General features: G+C 43.2%; 1 protein-coding gene across 2 annotated transcripts in view; it reads right to left on the minus strand.

Annotated features, from left to right (window-relative positions):
• GABRB3 (gamma-aminobutyric acid type A receptor subunit beta3) overlaps positions 1 to 23,387 on the minus strand; it is a 1,175,948-nt gene that overhangs the window by 217,939 nt on the left and 934,622 nt on the right. For both annotated transcript variants that reach the window (XM_086934180.1, XM_086934181.1), the window contains one exon: positions 22,629 to 22,766. In XM_086934180.1, coding sequence (XP_086790306.1) covers positions 22,629 to 22,766 — 138 coding nt within the window. The remainder of the gene's footprint in view (positions 1 to 22,628; positions 22,767 to 23,387) is intronic.

Here is a 23,387-nt window from a genome sequence, read left to right on the forward strand (position 1 = left end):
GGAAGTTCTGGATCTTGCCTGCTACTGGGTGGGAAGGCACCACTATGTAAAGCAGTTAGTTGGCAGATTTAGCAGGGAACAGGGAGTAGGAAGAATGGTGCCCCTTTTATTTGCACATGTAGTCTGCTGGCCCGCCTCTACCGCCCCAAAAGGATTGACTTGTCTGCTGCATCACTGGTTATGAAGGCTCTGTCTTTATACTAGATCTCTGGTGTGCAAATTGTTTGACAAATGCCAACAGCCTCAAAGAATGCACTCTGGCAGTACTGTCCTCATAGCGTTCCAAACAGACGTCTGCATTCCACCAAAGAATCAAGACCCATCCAAAGGTATGTATATCAGCAAAGCCTGCACATCTCCGGAGAACCCAGTGGACCTTATCCAGGCATGTCAAAGAAGGCCACATGGGTAACAAATGCATGTATTAAGCCTGCACAGTTAACATATTGAGCTGCATCTTGCCCATTATTTATTGTCTGTGCCAAAGAAGCTCCAAGATCTTCTGGGAATGCTGACAAGATCTCGCTGGCTATGTCACAGAAGGCATGGGTCAAAAGGCAATAAGGAAACTGAATTTACATATTGCAATGCAACACCAGCACAAGAAAAAATATGTTTTCCAAATGTGTCAATCTTTTTAGACTATTCGGAAAGGTGGTTGGAAATGAATGAGGATTCCCTTTACTGGTCCAGGCCTGTACAATAAGGCTCTTTGGAGTAGGGGCTTGGTGAGAAAATCTGGGCCACCAAGCACGGATCTATGACATCTGGCCAACTGCCTGTTCACAGATGAGCAAGACCATAGTTTCAACCAAGCAAAATTTAGAGAATCTTTGAGGGTATAGTTAAAAGGAAGTAATGGCTCAGAAGTTGCTGGCCCAGGCCTCACACTTTGTATGCCCTCCTAACCACAAATCACTACTGTGAATGAGGCACTCTCCTTCATTGGTGGCCCATATGGTGAGTCAAGTTCCTCTTCTGGAGAAGGGTAAAGCACACTTGCATTTTGTAAATCAAACTATAAGGCATCATCAGTATAATGAGGGGGAAGCAAGTCACCCCCATCACCATCATCATTATCACCATACTGAGATGTACCCTGCTCTGCCACAGGATAACAGGCACAACCAAAAAACTTAGTGGAACCTCTGCTGTTAACTGTGGCTGATGGAAACAGCATGGATCATATGACTGGAGTAGAAGTCAGTACCACAGTCGGTACGGGCTAAATATTAGTACTCAAAGGGAATGACGTTGCCAGGGAGGTAGTGACAGCTGGTAACCCAAGTGGAGGCCCCAGTGGCTCTTGGGGGCCCAAATGTGTGGGAACCAGAAGCACACAGAATATATGTAACATGGCCTCCTTGAAGGCATAAATCTGTTGTGGGTTGACAGTCTGAGAAACTCTGGGTGCAGCAGGATCAGGCAATGAATCAGCTCTGTGACCAGCAACCTTGACTGAGTGCGACTTATATCTGGACACCCTTGTGTCTTCTTCTTAGAGTCGCAAAGATAAGATGAAATCGATCCCTGCTTTGCTTTTTCATGCTAGGATCTGGACTTGCACTAACCATAGGACTTAGAAAAGGCAAAAGGAATTATCACAGGAATTGCCCAGTGACTGAGTTTGAGTCCATGCCCACATCTTGGAAGGGGAGCGGGAGCAATGCAAAGGCCACGACCCTAATATTCATTGAAATACAGCTTTGCATCCCAAACCCGAATATCAGGTTTACTTCTCAAGGGACACAACTTAGAGTTGCGGCCCTAAACCAGGCACCAAGGATAAACCTTCTGCAGACCATTGACTGACATGGACTTCCGGCAGTTGCAGTACTGCTTGACATCGTTCTCTAGCACACTGTGAAATTTGGAAGTCGTCAGAAGACCCGACAATTTTGGGTGCAGAGCTCCAGATCCACGGGAGAGCATGTGGATGAAAAGGAAAAGACACCAGCTTATAGGGAAGACTATTATATGCTGCTCCACTCCATCACTTTCAGAGTAGTATGGAGCCAATGTGGGGCCGCATGACACCACCTAGTGGCACACAGGAGCACTGATATGGAAAATCTCTGGACCGAGTCTAGTGTCTGACGATTTTCTAAGGTGCGGAATTTGCGTTCAGAAGTATGTGGAGTAGGAATTTGCCAGAGTGGCGCTTTGCTTCCAAGGTTTTTGCAAAGATGTCTGCAGGCCCAAACAGGACCTTTTATTCCCAGAAAGGAAGCCCCACACGAGGGGCACAAGATAGATGCGTCCTCTTTTTCACATTCTCCAAAAGAGAAAACCCACCTAAGCACATCTCCTTACTAAACACTACTTTTGCTACGGGTGATCAAGCGAGAATACCAAACCACACCAAAAATCCACTTTGGGTGTTTCTTCCTCCTTGTGTAAGTCCTGAAGGGATCTCAAAAAAACTGGAAATTTCACCTCACCCACATAAAAATGTGGCATGCTTCATCGCTGGCGCCCTATCCACACCAGGGTTCATAAATATCACTCTGGCAGCCTCAACCAATGTGGGAGTTCTAAATTAATTGATCCTAGACTAAAGCAGGGGTCCAGTTGAGAATTAAATATATACCTTTGGAATACCCTTTATTAAGTAGGTACCCTGGATTTGATTAAAAAGTGATCAGACAGTGGATATGTTGATGAACTTCAATGGTTCATCTATCCACTAATTCATACCGGCATGTTTTGACCAATGGTTGAGCCTTATAAATCAACGTCTACATCAGGGCTTCTTGACTCCCTGCCTATGTGCAACATTCATCTCATACACATTGATGTAGCATAAGGATCTCATATCTGTCTTTCAGATATGTTTAGAATACGTTAAGGCGTCATTGCCAAATTGTTCATAAGTATAGAAAAAAATCAGAAGCATGGTATTGATGATACATGAATAACTCTACGTCACTTACATCTTGCTCTAACAACCAGCATCACCACTCGAGAACACTGGAAACAACTATAAAGTATGTGCACATATAGCGTGCTGACTATCACTGCAAAACACAACAAACTGGTGTACATGCAAGTGTCACACTCATTCACATTTACTAGTAGAGCAACTCAACCTACTCAGGGTTGTTTTCTGGTCACCTGGTCAAGAACGGGGCCACCTCCCCAGTGGTGTCACACTATTTGTGCAAAAAACAAATGAAAGCCATGAAATTAATTTTAGTCAAGGCACAATTACGAACCAAGTAAGTCAAAGTTCTCTAGATAAAGAAATCTGGGAAGAGTGACTGGCAGATGAACAAAAGCTAGGTGCCTTAAAAGAGACAAACGGAGGTCCCAGTGGCCTTGAATGAGCAAAGATGATTAAAATGAAAACCCACTTAAACTTTTTTACCTAACTTCCCCAGTTGCCATCTTGTGAATGCTGGTTTGCAAGTTCGCCCGCTAAAAGGGGATGCCTGACTTGTAAGGAGTACCCACCATATCACACAGACTTGCGCGTGATGCATAGGATCATGGGAAATGTAGTCTTTCCACAGCGCTTCATGGATCCTGCTGTAATAAGATGTCCAGAGTTTTGGCTATTGTTTCAATGACCGGCAAGTGAAAATCTGTCATTTCCTGCGAGACCTTCCTTGCTTAAATATATTTCAAATGCTATAGAGATGCAAAAGTCTCCAGAACAATGGTAATGCATATTTTATTCTTACTAGCCCACATGTGAAGGTGTCGAGGACACAGGAACTCGTAATGGTGCTGAGTAGGCAGATCAACTGTTAAGGGGGCTACCATGGTATATCCTAACTCTGGGTACAAGAGTGTTAATTACATACTCATTACAGTGTAAATTTAGCAGGTGGCAGAGGAACCTCCCTGTCATTCATAGGAGTAAACACTGGATAAATGTAAAACATCTGAGTTAATGACAGCATATATCATCGGTTCCCCAGTAGTTAAGTTCATTTGGTGCCATCCTTGAGTCCTGAGACCAATGTATTTGACCAATAAATCCAGCAGTGTTCAACATAGAATCATTTTCGCCAAGGTTCTTTGTTACAAGATTTGCGTTGTACCTAAAGTCTGGGTTCTCCGTGTGGTTTCAAGAATTGTCCCACCGGCAGACTGTCTCTCAGTGATTTAGGATGAAAAGCTATTGTACCTTAGAAAAGTTTTACAGTCTGCTGGTTTGTAATAAACTTCACACTTCAGGTGTTGTTTTGATCATCAAATTCAGAAATACAATTTCCTCTTTGGTCATGTCCGTTGTGAACTTCAGGAATGTATTTCTGCCCTTAACCAAATTTGTGATCTCTGGTGCTTGTTCTTAATTTCAAGTACAGATCACAAGTATACAGTCTATATAGTGATGTTCTCTGCAAAGCGTTGTTCCCTGCAAAGCGATCTGAGTGTACCATGATACATGTTCTTTACAAAATATTAATGTATAAGCAGACTACACTTGGGGCAAACGTGCTTCCTATTAAAATGTGGTAGGGCATTTGGGTGGGGCCTGTAAAAATCTCAATTTGTAACCAATACACATGAACTGCATAGACAATCTTAACTTACTGGTACCTGACCCAAGTCCAATTGGGGGCAATATTCAGAGGCTCGGAATTATGCTGACAGGGATGTTAGATGAGGGGACCGCTACTTAAGTTGGGTGAACTGGGCTAAGTAGTAACTTTAATAAAGGACATGGTAGGGGTAGCTCTATTATGAGACATCATGTCTGTCCATACACCCCCACCCCAACTTCAGAGACTGTGGTGGTAAACAATCTGGGATATGTACACTATAGAAAAGGTATAAGCCATCTTGGCAGACAAGATGCACCAATTTAATGAAATATTGAAACCTTTTAAAACTTTAGAGCAGCGCACATTATTTCCAAACAATGGAGACTTAGTGGTCATAGTAAAACTGCAAGATGTGTTCCAGTTTAATGCTCACCACTCACAAGGAGTTTTGTGTGATATACATACAAAACTTAATTTAAAGTGATGTTATGTTAACTGTGGTGATTCGCAAAGCCTGGATAGGTTTCCCACTGGAAACAGATACACATATTCTTAACCAAACCCTACTGAACATGGGAGGAGAAGGTAACTTAATTACTAGATTATACACACTGCTTATACACAAGGATATCCCTTGTGTCGCTGCACTGAGGCTGCAGTGGGAAACGGATACGGGTGAGGCATTGCGGGATAGCAACTGGAACCAGGTCCTTGGTAATTGCAAGAAAGTGTCACATAGTGCAAGGTTTAAATTGATACATTATAAATGTATACACAGTCATTATGTTACTCCGAGTTGGTTACACAGAATAGATTCCTCTAAACCAGATAACTGCCCTAAATGTAAGCAAGTTACATGCATGTATATACATATGTGGTGGGAGTGACCAGTGATACAAGACTTTTGGGAGGGGGTTGTATGGACGCTGACAGATTTGACTGATTTACCTCTGCATGCTCTATTTGGATGTCTTTACTGGGCCTTTAGTGGGCCTGGTACCACGCACTAAATAACAAAATACTTCGAAAAAATTGCTGATCTAGGAATAGCGGTTGCAAAGAGAAGTGTAGCAAGATGTTGGATTATACCCAGACTATCCACTAGTAAGCATTGGTTGCTGTGATACGCATGTTGGAAGTGTGCTGAATGTGGGGCAAGGCGTAAATTAGTTCGCATTGGGATGAGTCAAGTTGGTATGATGATATAGGAATTTGAGGGGACACAATTGCAGCAAATTGTAAATGATCTGACAACGAAACCAAATACTACTGAGGTTTAATCATAAGGATGTATTATTGTTAACTTGACTGCAATGTCACTTGCATATCTGATGATATTTGGTATTTTTCTTGATGTAATATCACTGTAATTTGTTGGACAGTCCCAGACTGACACTGTAGCTTGCGCCTTAATGGGCGGGGAAAGGGTGGGGGAGGGTGTGGGGGGGGGAATAGATAAGCTTATATTGTTGCAAAAAACAAGAAAAATATATTTTAGAAAGGGAACAAAGATTTGGAGGCTGCAAAACAATGAAATATGCCAGTTTTGGTAAGTAAAATATATGCAACTGTAACCTGTCCTCAAAGTGCTCCTAATATCCTCAGACATGTACTATTATATAACATAACTAGCAGCCCGTCCCGACGTTGTCCGGGTATTTATTGCTGCCGGCCAGTAGTATATTGTTTTGTAGGATTTTGTTTTGATAGCATTTCTTATCTGTGACAGGCCTGTGAAATGCTCCGATTCACAGTGCACTGCTAATGCGCGTTCAGTAGTGTGTGAACTCGAGTTTCTCTACTTTATTTTTCCTTGCAATATTATATAGCGCGAACTCGACAACATGGCATGAGCACAATTTACATTACAGAAGAACACATTCATTTGTGGTAGGCACGGGGAGACAAAGCGATTTGCCTGGAATCACAGGATGTTGAGCTGATGCCGAGATTCGAGCGTAGCTCCCCAGCTCTAAAGTTCGCAATTCTAGAACTTGTGGCGGGAGGTGTGTCTAAAAGTGTATGTCGGTGCTGGCCATCAATGAGAGAGACCTGTGCATTTTTCAAATGGGTGGTGAAAAAATATGAGTATGTTGCTGGAGATGTGGGCCGCTGTGCCACCAATGTACACCCATTATTCCTCAACTTTCTTTCCGCATACCATCACTCAGCATACTTTCATTACGAAAGTACCATGACTCCGCAATGTCATTATAACGCATTGCATTACATTTTATATGCTTTTACCACGCATACATTTACAACGAAATTCGTTGTAAATGCATGAATGGTAAAAGCATGGTTTTTTAAAATGTTTGGATAAGGTAAGTATGGGAATAGGGGTATATGTTTTGGGGTACTGAGGTATATGTTTTGGGGTGTTTGGGTATTTTAAGGGTTCAGATATAGTTTTGGGTTATGGGGTACAGGGGTAGTTTTAGGGTTTAGGGATAGGTATGGGTTTTGGGGTACAGGGGTATTTTTATGGTTCAGGGCTAGGTTTGGGTTTTGGGGTATAGGGGTATTTTTAGGGTTCAGGGGTAGGTTTGGGTTTTGGGGTACAGTGGTATTTTAAGGGCTCAGGGCTAGGTTTGCGTTTTGGGGTACAGGGGTATTTTTAGGGTTCAGGGCTAGGTTTGGATTTTGGGGTACAGGGGTATTTTAGGGTTCAGGGGTAGGTTTGGATTTTAGGGTATATGGTTATTTTTAGGGTTCAGAGGCTAGGTTTGGGTTTTGGGGTACAGGGGTATTTTAAGGGTTCAGGGCTAGGTTTGGGTTTTGGGGTACAGGGGTATTTTAGGGTTCAGGGGTAGGTTTAGGTTTTGGGGTACAGTGGTATTTTTAGGGTTCAGGGCTAGGTTTGGGTTTTGGGGTACAGGGGTATTTTTAGGGTTCAGGGGTAGGTTTAGGTTTTGAGGTACAGGGTTATTTATAGGGTTCAGGGCTATGTTTGCGTTTTGCGGTACAGGGGTATTTTTAGGGTTTAGGGATAGGTTTGGGTTTTGGGGTACAGGGTATATTTATAGGGTTAAGATGGGTTAGTGTTTAAGGGTGTTGGGATATTTTAAGGAGTAAGAGTGGGTTATGATTATGGGGTGCAGGGGTATTTAAAGGGAGCAGGGTGGGATTAGCACACAATATGAGACATCATATGAAGGGCGGAACGTACCACACGCCCCCAGCGTTTGTCATGCCCCCAGCACACGCCCACAGCACAACGCAGACACGCCCACAGGGACTACTTTGCTGGCACGGTTCTTTTACCTTTTAAATGTATATGGTGGGCGTCTGCATAGCCTATGTCCTTCTGCTGGAACTGCCCTTTCCAACGCTGTATTGGGTGTTGTGATCGGTGCTGTGGTTCCTGAGATAACCCGCCTCAAAGGTTTGGGCTCTCTCTTTATTATATTAGTATGGACTGAGGACATCCCCAGTGACAACACATATCTCCACAGCATTGATCATCAACATGGTTGGCGTATATGCAATAAATGTAAGCCAAAAGCAAGCTACCGGCAAAAACCCTTTTAAGGCCACAGGTTTTGAATGGACAAATACAAATATTTCCTGAGTTATGAAGGGGTTTCTGCCACTACGATATATTAAGTCTTTGCAAATATCTAGAATATAGTGCTAAATCATGGTCCAGTTACACAGACAATGTTCAGAAGAGACTCAGATGACGGCAACTGAATGTGACAGAATTCAAACGGAAAGAAAAAGGTGTAAACAAAGTCTCTTATGTTTCATAAACTAGTAAGCATGATGTTGTAGCCGGACACAACTTCAAACACTGAAAACAGCTGTAGAAAGTATTGAATGAGCTGGTCGTCACACAGAGGATACTCCTCCTAACACAAGTTGAAAAACACTGAGGTAGGATGGCATCACGGTAGAAAACAGTTCTAAGACTATCCATCTGCAGACCCAAGCAATGATAAATAGTTCACAAATTACATGGAATTAAATGTAGGGGTGGGTGGAAAATTCTGCTCCGAAGGTGGAGTTCGTGGAGTTTTGCCCACTCCACGCTACAAGAGTATCTCTTAGTTATGGCAAAAACTTCGCCAAGCACCATGTGGCAGAGTTTTTTCTTGTGCATGGCTCACCAAAGTTAAGTTGGACAGCCCAAGCTTGAATTTGCATCCCCTAGCATGATTTTTGGTTGCTAGAACACCTCCCAGTGAGAGTTTCTCAACACAGGCAGTCACAGCAGGTCGCGACCATTGGCGTTGAGAAATGAGCAGCGTGCTCTATCGCACCTCGTGGTGCCATTCACACTGATTTTACAGCACAATACAAGCTCCCAGCGCAATGTGCTGAATTCTGCTTGCGGTACTCTACAGAATCTCGTGGAATTTTCATGTAACTCCGCAGAGTGAATTCTGCAAGATCCACCCAACCCTAATTTAGTGTATGTAGTTTATCACCGATATTTATAACAATGTTCTAGAGAATTCCTAGCCAGACGACAAATGATAATTCTAACATGTGGATATATTAAATATGCACTGCTGGAGAACCATGCGTGCTAGAGCTGAGGGAAAAGCAACATGAAAACTAGAAAATCCTAGTTGGAATATTGGAAAAGTCCCTGTGGTTAATGGGAACATTTACTGCACTTTGTTTTAAATTCACTTCACCTGAAGTCGAAACGGCAGCTCAAAGTTTGTTCTTCAATTTAAAAATTGTCTTTTGTTAAAGCTGCCTGCCTTAGGGTGGTCTTCCCCAAATGTTTTTCTTTGGTTGACTTTGAGACTCTGTGCACCTTACCACTGCTAACCAGTGCCAAAGTGCTTCTGCTTGCTCCTTATGGTAAAATGTGGCTACACCTGATTGGAAAAATGTATGCAGTTTTAAACTGCCAATTCGACCTGGCAAAACAAACCTATTGCCAGACCTAAAACTCCCAGTTTAATACATATAAGTTACCCCTAAGGTAGGCCCCAAACAGTGTATTTAAAAAGTTGAACAAGTACTTCTATATTTTCCATGTACTGGTAGTGAAAAACTCCCAAATTAAATTTCCACTATTGTGATGATTACCTATACCGAAGGATAACATTGGGTTACCATCCTACATTTAACAAGTGATATGTTTTCTTTGGTAACAAGTAGAAATGTCATGTTTTGGTCTATACAGAATTGTGATTTTAAATCCTCTTTAATGGTAAAGTCAGATTGTATGTCACAATTCTGAAAACTGCACTTTTAGAAAGTTGACTTTTTTTGTTTTAACCATTTGGTGCCTGTAGCCTGTGTCCTGGGTCACATAAATGTGATTACAGTGGCAGTTGGCCTTTGTGTATTCCTCCCAGACAATGAGACAAAGAGGAGACAGGTGTTGGCAGGATGGGCCATCCTACTAGGATATATGGGGTAGAACAGTACCCTGCGCCACTTATATTTCAAAGGAGCAGCTTCAGCCTACTGAAAAAGAACTTCCCAGCCTAGACCTCTTGGCGCCCGGGCAAGGAGGAAAAATTACATTCCAGAACTAACTGTGGAGGGAAAACTCCAGAAGCTTCTTCCACTTCAAAGCTGGCACCGGGTATTAAAAAAAGGCACTAAGACCCACTCTTCAGTTCACTCTTGGACCTACAGAGGGCACTCAGAAGACCTGCCTTATATTTCAGAGGACTGCCTTACAGCTTAAACCCAGGACTAGGAGAGTGACTCTAAGGGCCGTGGACCCTTGGAAGTGGTACTTAATGTGCTCCAACAGCCATAACCGAAAACTTGGGCGTTGGAAGGTTTTCAACCAAAAAGTGCTCTAAGAAACGATAGACTGGGACATGCCTGCTTGCCGATCTGCTGGAGGGGCATCACCAGTTGGCCTGCCTTTGTGGTAACTCCCTCTATGTTCTTCTCTGCAGCTGCAGCTGCAAATTCGGCTAAGCTACTCCTTGCAGAACTGTACCTGGCCTCATGGAGCCATTGTCGGCTAAAGCCTGCAGCTTCGTCCCACTGGAGATTTTCAACTTCAGAAACAGTGACAAAGTCCAAACGCAGAAATGTTCACAATGACTTCGTTCAGCGGTTACTTGACGATGACGCCTACTCCTTGGACACCGCCGGCTGCCTTGCCCTCCTAAACTTTACCCTCTCAGACATTTTTCTTCACTATTTTTTCTAAGTCTAAGTGTATCCGAACCACGTTTTTAGTAAAAACTTGCGTTTTGGTGACAATTTAATAACATTTTCACTATTTTTCTAAATTGGTGCAGGATTTTTCTAGTGTTGTATTTTTACATTAGTGTTTGTGTGTTACATAAATACTTAACACAGTACCTCTAAATTAAGCCTGACTGTTTTTGTGCCAAGTTCCCAGATGGTCAAGCACAGTTGAATTTAGTGACTTTTGTGGTTCACCCTCACAAGGATTGTGGTTGTTGCTTGAGAAGGGTTTTCAACCCCTATATCAAAAACACAATTTCTAACAATGGGGCTCGGTGGTGAGATCCAGTGCTGGTTCATGCAATACCATACAGTGATTTGTGGGACACTTCAAATTTCAAAAAGAAGTTAATACCAGGTTTGACATCTTTTTAAATTCTCCTTAGGTTTTCTTATTTGCCTATTTTCCTCTTTTTCAAAATTAACTTTACCACCCCTCCTTTTTACTACACAGGAGCTGATCATGGTGGATGACCTCTGCAAAGCTGTGTTGCAATGGGTCTGCGAAAAGAGGGGGCTGAGTGTGGAAAGGAAGGCCACAACGGCGCGGAAATCCAGGTAAAAAGGAGGCAGTCCACAACAGAGGAGCCAGAGTATGAGAACCCCGAGGAGGAGGAAGTGGGTCTGTGGCCAGGCCCTCCTCCTTTCAGCTGCAGCAGCCTGATGAGGAGGAAAGATTGGTTGCAGAAATATAGCCCCTGTGAAGTCAGGGAGAAGCGTGTCTTCCCACAGCATGTCACCTGAGGAGTTGGCAGACAAGAAGGCTGAGAGAGAGTTCAGGGTCTAGATAGACAAACTCAAAATGAAGGAGAAGAAGTGGGGTCAGCACCAAAGTCCAAAAAGGCATCTGCGGGGGAACCCAAAAAAGTGGTCAGGATCCACACGAAAAGAAAGGGGGGGGAATAAAAATAAATTCTCTCAAGACCCTAAAATATTTTAAAGGGAAAGTAGCAGGCCCTGACTGGCCGTAGCGGGCACCGGGCAATCCCCCGGTACGCCGCCATGGTGGGGCTGGTTTTAGGCTCCTGGGAGCCGTTTTTGTTACAGGGGCGTTTTTGCAGCATAGCTGCAAAATCGGCCCTGTAACAAAATCGGCAGAAAACCGGCCCCGGCAAAGAGCTCGGCGGGTCCTCCAACCACCCCCCCCCCCCCCCACCCCCCTCTCGTGCAGGAGAGGGGGGGGGGGGGAGGACTTTGCCAGGGCCGGTTTTGGTTCCCAGTCCGACCCTAGAAAGGAGGCCCAGCCACAATATGCAGGACTTTTGTAAGAAGGTCTCTGCAAATCAGGAAACCTACAAGGAAGTAATGAAGCTCTAGCATACCCAGAAGGTCACTCTCTGGTAGAGATTTAGCATAGCCAAAATGGTATGGGTGATGAAGACAGTGGAACCCAAGGACCCTCCAAGACTGCTGGTCAGGGCCTTTCAAGGTGAAGAAGAAAAAGGGGGAGGTCACCTACTTGGTGGACCTCAAGACCCCCAGGAACCACTTATGGGTGCTCCATGTGAACGGTCTCAAATCTAATTATGAATATAGCATTTCTGTGGATGAGGTTTGGTCACTGGTGGTTTAGTTCAAGCATATAATTAGATCTAACTAGGAAAAGCATTACCTTTGTTCGAGAACTCTTCATTCATCCAATAACATAAAACATTCACAATCACTTATCCATCCAGATTTTTGTACCCATCAATCCATCTATCCCTCAATCAATCCATCCATCCATTCAGCCATAGATAAGCCAATCTTGCAATCAACACACTTTTGTATTTGTCTATACGACTGCACGCTTATCAACATGTGTGATGCTAGTGTGTATTTGTGCAGTCATGAAGAGTGGAGGACTCTCAGAAAAGGCACTATAGACAACCATAGATTAATGTGACACAACTCCTTCGTATACATTCATTTGTTATGTAGCGGTTTAGCTCGGTGCAGTTGGCAGCAGAGTGTAGCTGATGTGATGCCAAAGAGGTCCAGTAGTAGAGTCTGCATTTAGCTGTAACAGACCCTAAATCCCTAACCTTCTGTATTCCTTGGCCCACTTGGTGGCCGGTACAGCAGAAGTGGCTGCTGAAGAAAGACAGCAACATGCAGACCACAACAGTGAGAAGCCCATTGGCAGCAATAGAGCGAAATGTCCATAAAGCACCATCCCCCAAATCTACATGCCATGGGCATGATATTTCATCTAGTTATTGGTGCAGTGCTAAATTAAATTGGGTGGCATGTTGAGATAGAGAGTAATATCGCACAATGAAACAGTGGGAGCAGGTGAGGAGAATGAGTTACGAGAAAATGGAAGGAGTAGAGACGAGGTGTCACGATTTTAGGGGGACTCGTTACTGCTCCACATCCAGGCATCATGCTCAGCGAAGCCCGAATTCTCCATCGGTGGAACTCTTGAAGTACAACACTCAACTTCATATTTCACAGTTGCACACAAAGGAAGAACATGAGAAGAGAGATGGGGGTCTATCAGCATCTGGAGAGTAGACTAAAAAAGCATGGGCATCCTACATTAAGGTATGGTGTCCCCTCTTCTCAATGTTCCACACTCATTCTGTTAAATTGTGGCCTCCAGCACAGCACAGAAGGTCAACTCACTTTGAGGGATGAAAATAATATGCAGCTGGTCCCGGTGTACCTGAAGAAATAAATGACTTTGGCCACTAGACTAACTCATATCTAAAATCTTTTGACTTTCACAAATTTTCTTGGCAGTTCCGATCCTTATGCGCAGCCTCTGTCCGATTCTGTATTTGTTAGTTGAAAGTGGTTACAACTTCCCTTCATCACTTCTTCTACTGACCAGAGAATATTTTGTATCAACATTCCCTAGTTCTAGACATGGATTTCTAGAATTATTCTGTTGTTGTTGTATTTCTTCATTCCACTCACCATCTGAGCACAATAACCTTTATTGCATTACCAACTTGACTACATGCTCCCTGAATTGGTGGGACTAGGATGACCAATGAACAAACAGCATTTTTCCATCATACTCCAGAGCCAATCCCCATATGAAAATGAAGACAAAAATAGTGGGAAATTACTTGTTCCTGCTCCAGCTCCTTTTCAGGTATGACAAATATGCTGAGCACTTGGCCAACACTTAGTTGTAAACCATATCTTGGTTCTCATCTTTTTTTCTTCTGTTTCTTACAGAGAATTTCTTTTTGGTGATTTTTTCCAAATCTGCTTGTCACTTGAACTGGCATACATTATTCCTATCCTACATATGTGGTACCTAAACCCTTTCTAAGCAAGAATGTAACTGCAAATCATGCATTTTCATTGTGACAAACATTTCTTATAGTCCAATTAATGAAAAGAAATGGAGGTAGGTGTGCTGCTATGTATGCTGTTATTGCATATATAGGAGCTTGCATGTTTGCTATGTGTCTACATCCCTATATAAATGTATCACATAACAATCAACAATGCACAACAAAAACACATATGCTTAAAATAAACCCGACCTATTGAATTTGCCCAAGTGTGCTTGGTATAACAGCAGGTAGTAAGTGACTAAACTCATGGAATAGCAAACATGAGGACTATTGTAGTACTATCACTACAGCACGATAGTGTGTGTGGGTCATTATTGCAGATGCTGCAGGTAGCTACCAAATAATATGATGAGTGTTGAGACATTTGTGTCTTCAAAATTAAATGTATTTCAACCAAGTTGTTCTTTTCTCTCCCATATATTCTGAGTTATGCACAGACAAAAATCACAACAAATCTGATTTTTATTTAGGTGTTTGCTTTCAGTGGTCAGCATTACTAGAGGGAGATCTGGGAGTGCATGGATAGCCATTAGCTAAAATTTCAATTTAATAAAATGTAGCCATGTTTATTGGCAAAATTGAGGACACATGAAACTCCTCTTTCTGGGATACTGACCCAATAAAGGTTGTGAAAAAAATCACACTTAATGGCTGGCAAACATCTATTAAAGTTACCTAACATCACTGTATTGCTGGCAGCATGTTCCTTTCAAAGTAAGGTGTGGTGTACGTTTTTTTCTTGCCTTTTTGCGGCAATCAGTCTCAACTGTGACCATCCTCCTTAGCTAACTACACAGTTATGGACATTCACTTTATCTCTGTCTACCTTTAAAGGCTGCATGGTCACTGCAGGTTGTTTAATAATTGGCAATCTGAGGAGTGGGCAGAACAGGGAGCAACAATGAATGGCCATGCTTTCCCGAGCTACTGTGCGGATTCGCCTTTCTATCTGGAAGAGCTTATTAGACTTAGTGGACAATGGTGTGTGGTGTTCATCAGTGACAAATGGTAGAGATGCTGCAGATCGGACCAGCAGCTGTAATATCCCCATGATGTTGAGACAAATTGTGAAATGAAAGAACCAGATACACCAGCAGTGAAAAGATGCTGAGAAGGCGCTGTGAGAGATGTGTGCTGGAGCTTTTAGGAGTGGACACATCAGCCCAAGATTGAGGCAGTGCTCAGAACTCTTTAGCTAAGTGAGAAGAGACTGAATAGCCTAGATCAGTTTCTGAAATGGACCTATTTGCGGAAGCAGATGCCTGGATCTGGGCTGCCTAATGAAGGCTGCATGCTGGGTACGGTCTACGGGGAATGGCAGACAATCGGTCCTAAAGAGATAATATTTAAGGAGAAAGAAGGGTCAAGAAGACAAGGAGAATAGGAAAGTGTCCAAAAGAGAACTCCTAAAGGGTCAAAGAAAATTATGGCAGCTCTTGAGCTGATGAATAGATGGATGGATGGATAGATGAATAAATGGATGAGGGAAATGTATAGCTATTCAGAAAAGTGTCTCAGTGCTGAAGGAGGACAACCGATACGCAAATAACAAACCGAGCCCTATAGCCCAGAAGGAAAAAAACAAGGTTTTCGTTTTCTTCAAAATGCTGCCTCTAGAAGAATCTGATGGATTTGACAAGAGAGCTTGTTCGAAGCCTTGGCGGTTAGAAAAGACAAGGCTCTATTACCCCTCGTCTTGAACCTAATGCGTGAAATAGTCAGCAGTGTGGTGGAAGCTGAACGCAACGTTCTGGAAGGGCGATAAGGATCAAATTCCCTTGCAAGATATCCAAGTCTTTCAAGAAACACTGAATATGGCCCAGATCTCTGTACTGGGGTGAATGTATGACATTGTTTTGCATTCTGTCCATCAATAGTTCTTTTTGTATCAAGAAACACTGTTCATGAATCATAATAAGGGCTTTGAATAAAATCTGTTTCCTGACTGACAACGAGTGGAGAGATTTCAGAATGTGTGAGATTGAAGAATGAAGGTGTATGATCAAACTGGTATCAGCATTTTAGACCACCTGGAGGCGATTAAGCAGAGCTTTTGACACTCCCAAATAGAGAGCACAGGCGTAATCCAAGTGTGATGTAATCAACGCTTAGATCACGACTCTTATACAATCCAAAGGTAGGAGGATAAGAAATGTATTCAGTATGTGGAGCATAGTGAAGCATGGGCCCACAACTGCAGACATATGCGGTCACACTGACAAGTCAATGTCCAACTTGTTCCCTAGATGTTTTACCATTGACAGAGGAGGCATGGCTTGTGGAGCAGGGGGCCAAGTGCCTTCCCACCAGTTTGAAGCATGTGATCAAAACAGAATGAATGTTTTCTTGTCAGTATTACACTTGAGTTGGCTGCCCTGCATCCATTCAAAGACACTGAGCATGCAATCCTTTAAAGACGATTGAAGAAATAATGGCAGCTAGGAAATCTCAGTCAGTACACAACCTATTGTAATCACAGGTGTAGTACTAGCATCGATATTGCCCTCCTCAAATGGCCAGCTGCCAAATGGTCATGGATTAAACAACTGACAAGGAAAAGGACGAGAGGCAACACAAAAAACATGAAGTCAAGTCCAAAGTTCTTTCTGAACTATGCAAGTCTGTTTGTGCCTGAATGTTCTTTTATTTCTTTTCTTTCAGCTTAAGGACAGAACATACATACGCAGCCAACGCATTTAGCTCAAACATGTTTTTTTTAGGGCTGTAAACATTTTAAAAGAAAGTTGATAGAAGAGAGAAGGACTTGGCTTAAAAGTCTTAATTACCTAATACCCACAATAAAAACATAGACAAATAATCACAAGACATCCAGTGGGGACAGAACCTCACAACCTTTTAACAATACTAAAGGCGTTGGCGAACAATATTATTATCCTTGATTATGGTGGATTTATATTGTCAAACGCAAAGTATTAGACAGGGTCAGCAATTTTTGCTGTCAATCTGTGAATTTGAGGAAACAAATGGAAACGTGAGGACAAAACAAGTAATGTAAAGAAAGGACAAGCGAGAAGGAGTAAAAAACAATGTTTGGAAATGGTGTAACAACAAGAAAAAATGAGCAGTAATAGTCAATGTTAAAGTCATAATAAACTTCACGTAAGCAAAGAAGTATACTAGATATGTTCCAAGTAAATAAATACTCTCATAACCCAGCATTTTCCTTCGTCAAAAAGGATACATTAGAATAACAGTAAAGAGCCTTTCCCAAAATTATTCTTATAAAGGTAGTAATGTAATTGGTAAGTCACAACGTTCTACCAGAGTCCTACATCATTTGTTCCACACTGGTAAACAACAGCAAACAAAGTCAGTATGACTTCTTTAGTTCATCGATAATTTTCTTATAGTATAACTTGGTGCGAGCAGTATAAAGAATGAATGGTGTAAAAGGATGGTATGTGGGACAGTACTAAAAGGGGTGGTTTAGTAGAGGAGAATAATAAAAAAGGTAGGGCTTAATGAAGAGCCTTAGGGGACACAGTGGTCGACTGCTTTGGCCTCACAGGTAAAAAGAGCAAACCACACGGATTGGCCTCTAGATTTCAGAAAAGACTTAATCCAGTCCCAAACAATCTCCACCCCCTGACTCAGTGGGTGGAGAAAGCAGTGGCAGCTGTGGAGCACAAACGAAGAAGGTGGCGGGAGAGCTCCAGGAAGTGGTGGAATATCAGCACATTTGGTGATTTAAGAGGAGAGGTAATGGGCGTTGGCCAACACTAGGAAGGCAGCCATCATTCAAGTTGGGGCTCTCTCTACCTGAGTCAGATGTCGGCATTACACAGGGTCTTTGGATGCTGATTTAACACTACCTACACCTGCCTTTCCATGGTTAGGAAAGCGTACCTATTTCTCTTGCGATCCAGATCAGCAGATTACCCCATAAGTAGCATAATCATTATAGTGCTATCTGACTAAGTGCCATGAACCGGTCATGAAGATGGCCATGATTTTGAAACAGGGACATAGAAGAAAAGAACAGGTGGGATGACTCAAAGAAATAGCATAAATTGGTGAAGATTCCAAGAAACTTGCTTGCTATGAATATTCCAGCTATGGTGTGTAATCCAGCTAAAATAATGGAGTCTCATGATGGCAAAACTTTCGAATATACTGAGGCTGGAAGTTTAGACTAGAAGTACTAAGATCTTCTGATAAACATCTTTCTGCTGGGATTCAGTGACTATATTGTGTCACCTAATTGTGCCTTAGTGGCACATATGTACAATGTGGGACAGAAAATATATTGAAGTGGGTTGCATCAACAGAGTGTGAGATGCTCTTCTTTGATATCTTCCAGCCCCCTATTCTTTTCTCTTCCTTGTCCAGCAACACTACTTCCTTAAGAGTCTCATAAGTAGAGAAGAACAAATTACTTAACTCAGTAACGCTTTTTCTGGTAGATAATCAGATAAGCAAATCACCTTCAGCTGCAGAAGACTGAAGTAGAGCTAGGACTCTGCCGAAGAAAGGGGTCTGCTGCTGACCTAATCAAAGTTCACCAACCACCACTGTAGATCGTTTGCAGGTCCCTCCGATATCTGAACCAGGTCGGAGAGATTTCTCTGATGCTGCACCCACTGAGACTTCAGGTCCATCTGCAGAGCCTGCATATGCTAGTGGGCATGCTTTACTAGCAGGATGCAGGAGACTATGAGATCCAGCACCATCAGAGTCAGTCTCACTGAAATCCAGGACAAAGGCAGAAACATTGGAATCATACCCTGAATATCCAGAACACGCCACTCTGGAGGATAAGCGTGGAACTTCACTTTGTACAGAATAGCTCTGTGAAAGGGAGCATCTGAGATAGAGTCAGGTGTGACTTTGGCATGTTCAACAGCCAGTTGCCGAGGAATAGGAAGAGTGTCACCCCTAATCTTGGTAGATGAGCTGCAACCACCATCATCACTTTCAGAAACACCCAAGGGGAAATTGTGAGGCCAAAGCAGAGCTCAGCATACTGAACATTCTCATAACTCACCATGATAAGTAGGTAACACCTGTGGGCTGGGAAGACGGGGATATGGAAATACACACCCTGCAGATCCAGCGTTATCATCCAGGCTCCAGGATAGACAGGACCAATGCAAATGAGAGCATCTTGAATTTTTTCTTTTTTTAGAAAGTGTTTGCAAGGGTGTAATTTTGTGTAGGGCGGAAGCCTCTGTCCTTCTTCAGCACCAAGAAGTAGCGGAAATAACAACCATACCCTTCTTCTTCTGTGGGTACGATCTAAAAGGTTACTGTGTCCAAAAGAGCCTGCAATTCCTGACAAAGCAAGAAAAGATGATACTCTGACAACCATTTTTGGGATGGTGGGAGGGCTTGATGTGTTCCCAAAAATGGTAGAGCAAACCCCTTTTGGATGATCTGAAGCACTTGTGGGATTTAATTGCTGATCATTGGGGCAGGTGGTACCTAATTCTGCCAACAACAGGCTTGCTGGGCTGGATGGAGGACCCACTGAATGGGTTTTGTGGATGCAGCAGCCAGATGTGTGGGGGACTGGACAGCATGCTGAGACTAGCTAAAGCATCCTTTCTGAGCTATGCGACCCCATCATCAAAATTGAAGGCAGGCATCTGGAATGGTTATGGCTGAAACAGCGGCGGGCCAAAGATTCCCCTTCTACATCCACAGCAGGGGTGAAAGGACAGCTGCTGCAAACAGATTGAGGGGAAAGCCTAAGGGATCTGTCATTAATCCTGCTATAGCAAAAGTGCCCGAGCACGGCATCAGCCTTATTGCTGAATAGACAGGAGTCATCAAAGGGCAGGTCAATCAATTTAGATTGTACATCCCCTGAGAACCCCGTGAACCTTAAGAAGACATGGTGATGCAGCGCCACCGCAGAAGCTGTGGCTCTATACAGGGAGTCAGCACAGGGTAGCGAACTTCACTGCATAGCTGCCTTCCACGGGAGCTTGGTTGAGAACAGCACATGCTTGCTTGGGTAACATGGTTAGCAGCTGCACAACTGAATATCACAATACGTGGGAATATCTGCCCGAGAGGCATACAGTGTTCACCGATCAATGGGCATGGCTGGTGGAAGAAAAAATCTGCTTCCCAAAGGTGTCCAGTGTTTTGGATTCTCTAGCGGATGGTGTGGTAGGGAATGCACATGGGTGTTCCTTCGCTGCTGAGGCCTGCACCACCAGGCTCCCAGAGGAGGGGTGGTAGGAAAGGAAAGCTAGAGGGTGCAGACATGCAATCATACGGTGCACAGGAGGCCCTGTGCAAAGTTTTGCCCAGACTCTCAGTAGAATCACAGTGAGGGCTTCATTAAAGTGGAGCATTGGTTCAGATAAGCTTGCTCCAGGTTGAAGTACCTTCAATGAGGCATTCGTCTTGACCTCGACGACTGGCAGCTGGAGCTTGAGGACATCCGCCGCTCTGCAGATCACAGTTGCAAAGAGTGCAAATTCCTGCTAAACCTGGCTGGGAGAGGAAGCTATGCCTGCCTCTGGGGAGGTACCCAGGCCACTGGCATCGCACAGCTCCTCATATCAGCTATCCTCTGGGTCATCCAAGTGACCATATATCGAGGATGTTGAGGCCTGAACAGCACTAATGTCGAGTGGTACAGGGTCAGGTATGATAATCGTCAAGTAATCTAAAGGTGCCAGGGATGGCACTGGAAGTGATGGAGCCGAGGTAGGTGAAAGCAGCTGGAGTAGTCCGGATCCGGGGTGGAGGGGATGTGTCAGATCTAGAGAACCCAGCTGGCACTGAGGATGTACACACCGTTGGAAAGCCAAGGACGTCACCTGACGGCTTCGTCGGGCCTAAAGGCATTCCTGAGTGAGTCAGTGGCCCAAAGATAGTGGTCATGGCATCATAAAATTCATTACGTTAGGTGGGCATCACTCTGGTGCCGGGAATATCAGGGTAGTGCGGAGCGGAGTGACGCAGGCTCCACAGGAAGGAGAGCAGGGCACAATGTCAAGAAGGTGAAGTCAAAGAGCGCTTTGACTCTTTCTTTTTTGACTTATCTGACTTTGACAAGGATGTCTTGATGCTGGAAGACTACCATCCACAGGAATGATTTCAGGAGCAGCCCTGAGTTCGTCCACGAGGGCGGAGCGGAGCCTTCTTCTGCTATGCCACCAGGAGCTTAATTGCCTGCTCGTGAGTAGTCTTCGTGTGCATTGACTTGCACTCAACGAAGGCCTTGGGGTCATGGCCCGAACCCAGGCACCAAAGACAAAACTGGTGGGGGTCAGGCACAGATATTTTCCTGTGACAGTCCCACAAGGTTTGAACCCTGAGAGGTTAGAAGGGGACATAATACCCTTTGCACACTAGAAGCAAAGTTCCAAATTATCAACAAAAAGTTAAACAAATAAATGTGGCCAAAAAGTGTTGTAGGTTGCACCCTGGATCTGCCATGGACCGAAAGGAATTGATGTCACTATGCCAGAGTGACATCCTATATAGGCACAGAGACATCCCTTCCGACACAGAAGACGCAGAAGGGGAGCCGAATGACACCACATACCGACGCACACAGAAACTGCTCAAGATTTTCCATGTCCAGTCTGATGCCAAGGGCATATTCTAAGGTGAGGAATCTGCAGTTAGAAGTCTCAATTAGAAATAGTATTTCTTTTCATTTATCACTTCCTCAGAGATTACTGTTGTTAAAACTGGTGGCATGAGTTGGATTTATGAGAGACTGCTAGCGGCAAATAGTGTCTGAACTTCACAAACATGCAATTGTTTCCTCAGGGGAGATGTCCATGAAATTAGGACTTAACACATGTCCAGTCAGAAACTGCTGCAAAACACTTCTGTCTTCAAATGACATTGAACAAAATTAACATGTTCCTGTCAGTGATGTTTATAATGCACAAGTGTCCCTCCTTATTGATGTTGTTCACAGGACTTTGAATACAAAACTGAAGTAACTTCCCATGCAGGGCAAAATATAATACTGGAACTGCTAGCTACCTTAAAGCTGTAGAATTTAATAGAGCACCAGGAATCTGCTGCCAATCCATTCTAGTTAACTTTTCTGTTGTCTTCTCTACTTTTTTCCACAAGGAGGATTAAAGAATTATACTCTCCCGTCCTTAGTTTCTGGATATATGGTTTGTTCACTTTGTATAATTTTTAAATGGAAAAAGTAATGTTCTGTCAATGTAGTGCATTGTATGGCATATAAAAACTCTGTTTATCTCTAGAAAGGTAGAAGGATGCTCCTGGATCCTGCATATGAGTGGGACAGCTCAGCGTTTATGATTAACAATGAAGTTACCATGATATGGAAAGCTTATGTGATCAACAACACACTTATGTAGCTTTATGTTCTCAAAAGTATAGTAGTGTGTGTCCAATCACGTTTATTGTTCCATAAAATAAGTGCCCAAGTAAGCATTGCTCATAATGGGAAAAAAATAATTAGACAAGTGAAGTATAGATACTGTTTTAAAATACTTTGAGGAAACATAATTACATTTCTGTACAAATTCATCAGTTTATTTTCCACTTCTCAAGGTAATATATATATATATAATTCTGCTGTCTGTGGTCCAGTGTTTTACAGCTGTACATTCCTTGTATTTTAGTTTTACAGCAGCACTCTCAAAATTAAATGTAGTGTTTATACATCAAAAACATGGTGTCCTGGAAACATTACCTGTGGCAAAGACAACATTCCTAGATACCTGCTTGTATTCCACTATGGAGAACTGAGGGAGCTCAATCCTTTCTACCCCTGTAACCGCATTGTCTCCACCGTTCCAATAAAATTCAATATCATCCGTTGTGTAGCCATCTAAAAAAAAAATAGCAAACAATCAAATATTACAAAAATATCTACACCTGCATGTATTTTGCTCAAAAGCATTCCATCGCAAACAGCAGGGTTAACTACTGTTTTAATCTTTGACAGAGTTCTTCCTAGAATTCATCATCACTGAATTAACCTCATAGATGCTATTAAACATTCCTCCCCAGTGCTGCGCTGTCCATTGGAACTAGTGCTGAATGGACGTCCAATGGTCGTGCGCAGCACTGGGGAGGTAGTGCTGCCGTCGGCCAATGCACCGAGGCAGCACTTAAGGGGCTAACTATGAGTGTAACTAGATGGTCTTAGTCTTAAGAGAATTCAGCTAGTTGAACAAAAATAGAGATTATGCAGAACCGACATTCCAAAAAGTGGAGACGAAAACCTTTCAAACTGTCTAACTATAACTCGCGCCCCTGAAATGCACTGCTTATGACCTCACTTATTACATCACTCATGACATAGGCCGTGACATCACTGGTGACATCTCAAATGCCATCACTGATAAAATCACTGATGAGATCATCTGATGACTGTGAGTGTTTTAAAAAAGTGTTAAATATATATACCAAGATGTATTGGTGAATCAGTGGGTGTACGAGTGCCCAT

This window comes from Lissotriton vulgaris, chromosome 8, assembly GCF_964263255.1.
Source record: "Lissotriton vulgaris chromosome 8, aLisVul1.2, whole genome shotgun sequence".
In the NCBI taxonomy this organism is placed as follows: Eukaryota; Metazoa; Chordata; class Amphibia; order Caudata; family Salamandridae; genus Lissotriton; species Lissotriton vulgaris.